Below are 9,810 nucleotides of genomic sequence, written 5' to 3'. Positions count from 1 at the left end.
TTGAAGACCGTACTTTGACCTATAATGGTTTACTTTTATAAATCTTGACTTGGATGGAGAGTTGTCTCATTGGCACTCATACCACATCTTCTTATATCTATAATATACTCATCTACAAGGTATGTTGGTCTTTTACCAGATAACCAAATTTCCATTGTACTTTTAAAGGCGGTGTGAATTTATTACCACAGCATCACAAACGACTAAAGAAGAATGAAAACAATATCAGTCGTTGGTTTATTTATTTCACACTTTTGTCATCGCCTGAATACAATTAAAGTCGTTTGTTTATTTATTTCACACCTTCGTCAACGCATAAAAACAATCCATCCAAGTTGACTAAACAAGAATCAGAATCCTAACCAATGAGACCAGCATTGCATACCTGAAATCAAATTGTAATGCGTATAAAGATATTACACTGCGTCTTAAAATATCATGGGAAGCTGATTTTAAATGCGAAGAAATCAGAACGATAAGAATAAAATTTATAAATTTAAAAATGTCAACTTAAAATGGAAGGACATTTTGAAAATGACCCTACCTCTGTGATTAAATGGTTGATTGTTTATAATTGTATGATTCCAAAATATATTCATTGACAAACTTGTTATTAATGAAAAAAGGCTCTAAATCAACGAATTTAAATTTGGTAAATCTAAGTTGAAACTATGTGTACAATATAGATATTAACTTTCAATGCTTGTTACTTACTACTGGTAACTCGCAAACATAGAACTCCAGATCTGCACAATCATCAGCTTCCCAACCCCAAACACCGTCACTGTTAAGATCTATTTCTACACAGCTACCACGCATGTCCGATTCATTTTCTAAAAAGAGAAATAAAAAAACAAATTATTTTAAATATTTTAGGTGTAATACCACCATTGATTTTCCACTATTAGTCTTTGTTAAATTTGCACTTTTCAAAAAAATGTGCAGAATTTATCTTTGTTTCAAATAAAGAAATACTTGGCATGAGTAAAGTTTTATCCTGTCCAGTACTATAGAAAAAATTTCACATAACATTTCATTGCATATATGAAAGTAATCATCACTGGAAGTTAACCAATCAAATTTTCCTCTTTTTTTACCTGTGTACAAGCTTTAGTAACCATGTAACCTCAAGTTTCCAAAATATTTTAAAGAAACCCCAAATAAAAAAATAATGGTGCTTTGAAATACCCAAGATTTATGTTTATGACCCAGAAATGTTTTACTGCAATGAAATGTAGGATCAATTACCTGCAACTGTCAAATTCAAGGGAATATTTTTTTTCGACCTATTTTCGTATGCAACCATTTGTGACGTACTATGATTTGGTGGTATTACACCTTTTAAGATGTTTGTAGAAAGAAAAATTATTCAAATTATATTCAACAGCTGATATACAACAAATATCTACTACTTAGGTATCTATGAGGGTCTGGATGGGGTTACAGAATACGGAATAATGGGCAAAAAGTGCAGATTAAAGTCCAAAAAATAAAAAGAATACAGAAAACGAGGGCAAAAAATTAAAGAATAGAAAATAATGGGCAAAAAATATAAAGAATACAGAAAAATTATCTAAGGAATTAAAGAATATTAAAATGAATTACACCCCATCCAGACCCTCGAGTATTTCCGTGTTAAACACGCAATCTGATTGCAAACCTTCATTAAGTTACTTCACTTAAACAAGAGGACTGGTGCAATAATAAACCATAAGTCGAAAAGTAATGAACAAATGATTTGATGGAGGTAGCCGGAAGCAAAGACTTTCGTTAAGAAAACTGACAATCCTAATTAATTAAGATTTGATTACAACATGCAGGATTCGAACTCACAATCTCAATGTTGACAGGTTAGTGGTACAGTAGATCAACTACTTAGACCACTCAGCCACCGAGGCCACTTATTAACGACAGAAATAGTGGTATAAAGAACAAAAACGAGGTATAAACAAGATTTGAGCAACGCGAATCCGAACAACAATCGTGGCTAAAATAAGGTGAGTTGGAAGGATCTATAGGATCCTGCACACTATACTAGTGTCACGTGTCGCAATTAAATATCCGATGATGTCAAGCAAGAGGAAAAGAAAATGAAATTTTGATCAAGACAAGTCGAACATATCTGCGAGGATAGTTAACGGTGACACAAATAAATGTAAATCCAGAACTGTCAACTGAATTATGATGGCGTCTGTAAAATGTTAGAAAAGATATGACTTTAATTTAACTAGTATGCACCTTTGTAAACTATGACAATTCATTTTCATATCATTTCACCATACTCTTGTACTAAGTATATATTGAACAAGTTCTGAGGTCCCTTGTCATAATACTAACCTACTCCAAATGGCAGAGCGTTGAAGTTAAACATTTTGTTGTTTACTTTAAACATAAAGTTCCCGGAACTCCTTAAATCGTTGGCACCAGTCCAAACGTCACCGTCGTTGTCACCTGGGTGATAGTAAATGTAAATTACATGATTTAGAATTGAATGCTTCGTTTGTAATTTTACATGGTTCTAAAAGAGTTAAACGTGCGCAAATTTGTTGTATGAAGTGCGGAACATTACATTTTTCTGCTACAACAATCATGAAATTGCTAGTTAAATTTCGGGTTTTTTTGCCTTGTTTTAACGTTGTCATGCAAAGCACGTGCAGTCATTCATGTTGCATTGTATCAGGAAATAAAATGTAGCTTTTGGAATGCCTCCGTCAATCAAAACTTCGGAATCGTATGAAACTTCCTATTTAATTTTCTAGTGATTATATTTAAGAGAGGATGACAGTAACCATTGAGCATTTCACTGTAAAAGCATGGAAAGTTGTAAAATATTTTGTTTACGGAATCTGTTGATATTGAAAGTTAATGAGGGAAAAAATCACTGAAAACAGTAAAAGTTATGTGTTTCTCTCAATTTCAGTAATAAACTGATTTAAATGTGACAATACAGTTAAAACCGTAAAGATGGCTAGTTTTCCCATTTTTGATTCATATTTTAATCTTACTATCAATAAAGTGATTCTTAATGATGTAACTACCTTATTAAAAAAATATGCTTATGAAACAGTCTTGGTAATTTTCTATTCAGTTTTAATCATTCTTTATGCTCTGAAAAGTATGCAATTGTGGCTAAATTTTCGAAATATTTTATTAAAATATGCAGCCATTTCTGCTGGTGGCAATAGTTTTTATATATCAAGCATGGTTGTGTCTTTCTAAATAAATAATAAAATAACTGTACAAAGTCTGTTTCTATGAAAAAACCGATTCAAATTGGAAGAAAATCACCATTTTTGCACGCAATTATCTCCCTTGTCGGAACTCTTCAGAAAGAATAAAGAAGATACTGAGCACCAAGGTCAGACTACAGAGGCCTGAGAGCAGACGATGTAATCATTCCAGTACACTATGCAGTGTTGGCAGGCTGTGTAGCTTATTTGACTAATTTTGTATTCTAAGTAACGAGTTTACAGATGGACAATATTATAATTTACTATATATACATGAATTTTCAACATATATTTCTAGTTCTGACATGAGTTGAACTGTTGACATTTTACAGCTACAGTAAATGTCATATTGGTCCGAATTTGTACATAAAAAGAAATATGCAATACAATAAATATCCTATTCAACAACATTGAGATTAAGGGAACAACTGTTTCAACCTGAAATTTGTGAGAGAGAGAGAGAGAGAGAGAGAGAGAGAGAGAGAGAGAGAGAGAGAGAGAGAGAGGGGTGGGAGGTTGTGAAAAAAAAGATAATGGTTAAAAATAGTACCGAAGCGATAATTATAAACCCACACCTCAGTCAACTACTGGTTATTCAGAACTATAATATAAATCTGGTTTAAACTCACTGACTGTGAAAATGATTCCACAGCCTGGTTTCTTTTTCCCAGTGCACAAGATTGTGGTCAGAATGTGAGATTTTATTTTGGTTTTCAAAGGTAATTAAAGTCTCAAATTAACTTTCAATATGTGTGATTCTCTCAGGAACTGTCAATAACAGGATTTAAGCCACACAAAAAAAACAGTATAAAAACTGTGGCATTGTTTACTTAGGAAATAAACAAATGTACCAAATTTCAGTTACAGAAAAAAAATTAAAATAGCCTTTCAAGACGTCATAATTATTTGGACTAGTAAGGCCCTTAAATTCTGGTAACCTGAGCTAACCTAATTGTATATCAACCCTTTTTGGCCATGTGAGCTGTTGCTATTACTAAGTTTGCATCTGTCATCTGTCGTTTGCTAACAATTTAAAAAAAATAATCTATTAAGTAATGGCCAGAATTAAATGAAATTTGTATTAGGTCCAGGGACACAGTTCTCGTCCTTTGATTTACCTTGCATAAAAAAAGAGTCCAAATTGGACAGTGTAAAACTTTCAAATTGAAAAGGTTAAAAAAAGTATGTCTGAAGCTGTCAAACTGAATTACAGACCCCCTTAACATGAAATTGTCCATATTTTGAGTTAGCACTTGTCTATTGTATTTTCTATGATTTTGATATAATTTGGACCAAAATAGTACACTACACTAAAAATATTTTTGGATCACATGGATACTAGAGCAGGTGGACTTTTTTAAATTTTCGTTTCTTAGTCTAAAAGAAATGCGCTACAAAATAACTGTGTTCTTGTGTCTGTATGATTGTTCCTAAGGGAATCCTTTATTTAAGATCCATTGATAAAATATGTAGCCTGGCTCTTTTTTGTTTTGTATCTGATTATATACTCTGCGTCGGTTTTAACTTCAAAATCAATTTAACCAAGTAAAGGACTATGTCAGAGCCACCTATTTTTCCAAAGCCCAGTGTTATTTCAGAAACCATGGTTATTTCAGAGCCAATTGTTATTTCAGAGCCTTGTGCTTTCATGCAACACGTGTGAACTATGGCAAGCAGTTTTACTATTCATTCTAACTTCAATATATCTAATAAACTTATAAGATATTTCATATAGTTTATAAGATATCTTATATAGTATAAGATATCTCATATAATTTTCGTTATAAGATATCTTATAAATTATATGAGATATCTTATAAATTATATGAGATATCTTATAAACTATATTAGATATCTTATATAGTATAAGATATCTCATATAATTTTCGCTATAAGATATCTTATAAATTATATGAGATATCTTATAAACTATATGAGATATCTTATAAACTATATGAGATATCTTATATGTTATATGAGTTATCTTATATATTATATGAGATATCTTGTATATTATATAAGATATCTTATATATTTTATGAGATATCTTGAAGTTCGAATAAATAGTAAAACAGCTTGCCACAAATAACCGTTGATAATCACATCGTCGCTGCTTTAATTTTAAAGGAAAAGTAGACGTTAAAAAAGAGGCGGAAGATGTCATAGATAGTACACGTTCGTAGCTTGATTGAAAATTTCATGGCCTTGTGTAACGATGAATACCTACATATAAGTCCTCAGCGCAGGTTACTGACACTGGACATACATGTATATGCATCTACCAATTATCTTTTGGTACATCATTATTTTCATACAGTCAATGCATTACATCGGTACAGAGAATGTACCGGGGATGGGCGGCATGGTTTTTTAAGTAAATTTCAAATCTTTTCAGAAAGATAAATGGTCAGTGCCTTAGCCTGCTCAGATGGTTACCTAAATTATTCATAAAAGATTTACAAAATGTATAAAAGTTAATATATTAAACTGATTTTTACTAACCTCCCTTTACTAGAGCCTCACTTTTATTAGAAAGAAAATTAAGACACACTTACCGATGCCAAATTTCTTTCTGAGAGCTTCCATCTCATCTTGACTATCAGGTACTAAGAGATGAGCTCCATTAGTACTGGTACATACGGCCTGAAATTTAAAAAGAAGTCAATTCAACTCATTCAAAGCGTAACAGACTAAAATATACCTTATACCTTCTCTCGTTTGATTTACATTGATCAGGGCCTTTCATAGCTTATTATACGTTATAGGTTTGCTCATAGTTGGACCGTACGGTGACCTAATGTTGGTTACCTCCACATGGTCTCTGGTAGACATCACTGGCAATCACTGCATCCTCAACATACCTCTGTATTGGTTCACTTCACTTCCCGTCCCGGATTTGCAGGAAGTTTTTTTGACGCTGATCGATTTGCAAGCAAAAATTAATAAATAATATCAACAAACATTTCAACTGGTAGAAAGTCTAGGTTCTTTTTTATAACGGCAAATGGAAATGAGGACTAAAGCGTCTTGGTAGACATATTGTTTTAACACATACTGTTATAAAATTTGTTGATGTTTGTGTTATGTAATTTGTAATTTGTCACACACTGTCTAATTCATATTGTTAACTTAAAAATTAAAAAAAAAATAGTTTGAGCATGCAAATATATCATTTTGGTTTTATTATCAGAGTGTTAAATATGTGTTAAACGCTACTTTCAGCGACCTTGATTACATTATGACGGCTATTTTGTAGGGGCCTTGGTGGTCGAGTGGTCTAAGTAGTCCAACTACTGTATCACTAGCCTGACAACACAGAGGTTGTGAGTTCGAAACACGCACGTGTTTCGATCCGGGTACTCCGGATTCCTCCACCAATTAAAACTGAGCGGCACGAAATAGCACAATAGTGCTAAAAGTGGCGTTTAACACAAATCAATCAATCAATGTATTGGTGGAGAAAGTCGTGGTAACCCGGAGAAAAATCACCAAGCTTCGGCAAGGAAAAGTGACAATCTTTGTAAATGAGGATCGGATATACAGTTTATAATGAATGATGTTAGAAAACCACAAAAACGGCGTTGACGTGCTATTGATCCTTGTAATTCGTTTATGTAGACCTCTTGGTCATCGACCCCCTCCTCACAAAAATACCCCCTAAAAAGTATCAACAGAAACATAATTCTTATACATCAGCAGAATGCCAAGTCCTTGCAATGTTTCTTCCACCAAATGAATAACAGTTAGGACTGATTCGTTGGTCATCAAGCTTGGAATAACCAGTTGGGCACGTTACTGATGGACAAACTGTACCTGTTGTAACTGAAATCAAATTAATCTGTCAATATATTTTGTTCAAAATTACTATTGAAATACAATTTTCTTTCTTTTAGAAATATTACTGTATTAAACATTAGGAATACGAACAGAAAGATTGAACAAGATTTATTATTTGGAATTGGTTGAGACTTTATTTATAAGAATTCTTTATTTTTACGAATTGTTTTGTATGTGTTTTGGTTTCAGTTTCACACACACGCTGCTGATTGCGTTTTCGTTTTTTTCTTAAAATGTCCTGTACCAAGTCAGGAAAATGGCCATTGTTATATTATAGTTCGTTTCTGTGTGTGTTACATTTTAATGTTGTGTTTCTGTTGTGTCGTAGTTCTCCTCTTATATTTGAGGTGTTTCCCTCAGTTTTAGTTTGTATCCCGGATTTGTTTTTTTCTCAATCGATTTATGAATTTCGAACATCGGTCTTTATTTATTTGCATGTCATGTTATTTTCAAATGCTGTATGAGGATAGACACATACAATCAGTTACAACAATGTTAAAGATTATCAAATATTGTAAATAGGGATAGAATGTGTACAATGAAAAACTATGAATACCAACATGAAAGTAAAAAATACGTGTTTACCTAAAGAAAATCATTTTTTGAAAAGTGCAGATCTTCACCTAGTAAATATGTAAGTATCAAATACTTATAACTAATAGTAAAAAAATAAAGTAATCAATATTGGGTGTCACTAATGGAACAGAAACAACTGTTTTTCCTCCATTTTTTTTTGGGGGGGAAGGGATCATTTTTTTTCTTCCGGGTTCAAGCTGCCCAGTCTGTTGTTTTCTGTGGTGTTTTGTGAACTTGTTTGTACTGTTTGTCTTTTTTCTTCCTTATCAACGGTGTAGTATAATATAAAACTTTAGATTTCGATTGTTCTCATTGTATTGCTTTTAATTTTGACCCTGTTTGTTTTTTCCGAGTGTCCCCTTATTTTTTGCCATTTATTTGTTTCCTATCTCATTAAAATGCTGATCATGTATCCATGCTTAGCGTACAGGGATCTGAAAACGCTCCATTCTTCTTTCTGTTCTAAAGACTTTTCGGGATTTTAGGTTTTGTTGCAATAATACGCACATTTTAAAATTTGGAGGCAAACATTTCATCGGGTGATATAAAAGTTATCAGAACAGAGAGTAGCACATAGTGTTGTTACATCCCTGGTATTCACTTACTTGGAGAAGACATAATGGTAAACAACGATGGAACTATAGACAGTAAAACCAAAAGTCCAAGAATACCAGAAAAACCTAAGCATACAATAAATAGATAGATGAAAGTATTGTTCATTTTACATTTTAATTCATTGCCGATTCTTCGTAGTTGAAATATTTGACTTTTCACTTGTTCAGTTGAATTTTGAAAAACATTTGTATTGTGATATTTGTTTAAAATGCGTTAAAAAATGTCTTTGATAGCGTTTACTTTTCAATAGTTAATTTATTGAAACGATGATAAGTTAAACCAACCAATCTATTGACATAAAATGTATGCTATTTTCAATATGCCCTATTTCATCATATGCATACCCCAACTAAATAAAGGCGGCTTCAAACTTTCAATGTTTTTTTTAATAACTGATTCAAATAGAATCAGAATATCGTTTAAAAGTTTGTCGTGTTTGAACATAATCACTTTCTATAACGTCGGTGTAGTGTTTTGTAAATCGCTGTTTTTCATTTTCTCTTTGCCTTTTTTCATGGGTTTTATTTTGACTTTCGGTCGTTATTAACGATGCTTTTCGTAATATTGTTTACCTCCCTCATTTTGTCCGTTCCCAGTTTCTTCATTTTCATTTAAAAGCACAAGTTGTCGGGTTGCTTGATCTGGACCACGCGAGATGAAACTTTGTCCGCTTACAAAAAATGTCTTTTGAAGGAGTATACCAAGTAATACTGTCAGGAAGATCAGTTGGTGCTTTGAAAAAAAAAATATTAATAAAAACAGCCATTGTTGCATTCGGTTCACCTTGGCAGATCTGTAGGGTAGCGGAATCTGCTGAAGTTTGCCGATTGCCATTTTTGGACATTACTTCGGACATCTGGCGAAGTAATTATACACTGCGTTTAAAATTTGCCATGCAAAGTCACTAATTAACTAGATTCGTTTAAACAGTATTTTTTAATGAAAAATTATAACAATGATGTAGTACAATTTTAAATAAAATTGATTTGGAAACAAATTTGGAAAAACTTTTATAAATTTGACTCCCGAAAAAAAATTAACTAGAATGTTTACGTAGTCCTTCTTTCTCATGATTTTATATTTTTAACTAACAAATGGCTAAACGACCAATAAAGGCTCGAAATCGTAAGAGCTTTGTTAAAAAAAACTGCCAGTCTATAGAAAGTTTTGTTGTTTAAGTGTGAGTTGCAGAAGATAGTATACTACAACTGATATTTAACTTCGATTGAATAGTTACTTAATTTCGATGTTATACGTGTCGGTAAGAATTTAATTGAATACTTAAATGCGTTGTAATAGATAATAATTATTTTTCTTATTATAATAATAATTATTATGGTTACCTTAAATCGTTCAAAATATGTCTAAAATATATTTTTACTCGAACTGTTTATTGATTTGATATGAATACAAAACCAAATCACGCACACACATATATACACACACACACACACCAACACACACACAGAAAAAACTACAAAGAACATACACTAACATTGATTTTCGAATTTGATTAAAATATTTTTTACTGGATCCAAACTTTTTTTCTAAT

At 32.1% G+C, this 9,810-nt stretch overlaps 1 protein-coding gene across 1 annotated transcript; it reads right to left on the bottom strand.

The window, feature by feature from the left end:
- Positions 1-220: 220 nt before the first annotated feature.
- LOC127709415 (tetranectin-like protein) lies at positions 221-8,319 on the bottom strand. Its single transcript, XM_052214953.1, has 6 exons — positions 8,249-8,319; positions 6,922-7,052; positions 5,786-5,873; positions 2,338-2,451; positions 715-833; positions 221-385 (listed from the first exon to the last, which is right to left on the bottom strand). The coding sequence occupies exons 1-6, from the start codon at positions 8,259-8,261 to the stop codon at positions 359-361; spliced, it is 492 nt and encodes a 163-aa protein (XP_052070913.1). The 5' UTR covers positions 8,262-8,319; the 3' UTR covers positions 221-358.
- Between the last annotated feature and the right edge of the window lie 1,491 nt (positions 8,320-9,810).

This window comes from Mytilus californianus, unplaced genomic scaffold (assembly GCF_021869535.1).
Source record: "Mytilus californianus isolate M0D057914Y unplaced genomic scaffold, xbMytCali1.0.p SCAF_7, whole genome shotgun sequence".
Taxonomy (NCBI): Eukaryota; Metazoa; Mollusca; class Bivalvia; order Mytilida; family Mytilidae; genus Mytilus; species Mytilus californianus.
Note: the sequence above shows the minus strand (reverse complement) of the source record. Positions and strands in the feature narration are given on the sequence as shown.

Coding starts and splice junctions, on each gene's coding strand:
- LOC127709415 (XM_052214953.1), bottom strand. Junction 5,874..6,921: donor GGACTTGGCATTCTGCTGAT/GTATAAGAATTA, acceptor TTTAAATTTCAG/GCCGTATGTACCAGTACTAA. Junction 386..714: donor ATGTTTGCGAGTTACCAGTA/GTAAGTAACAAG, acceptor ATTTGATTTCAG/GTATGCAATGCTGGTCTCAT.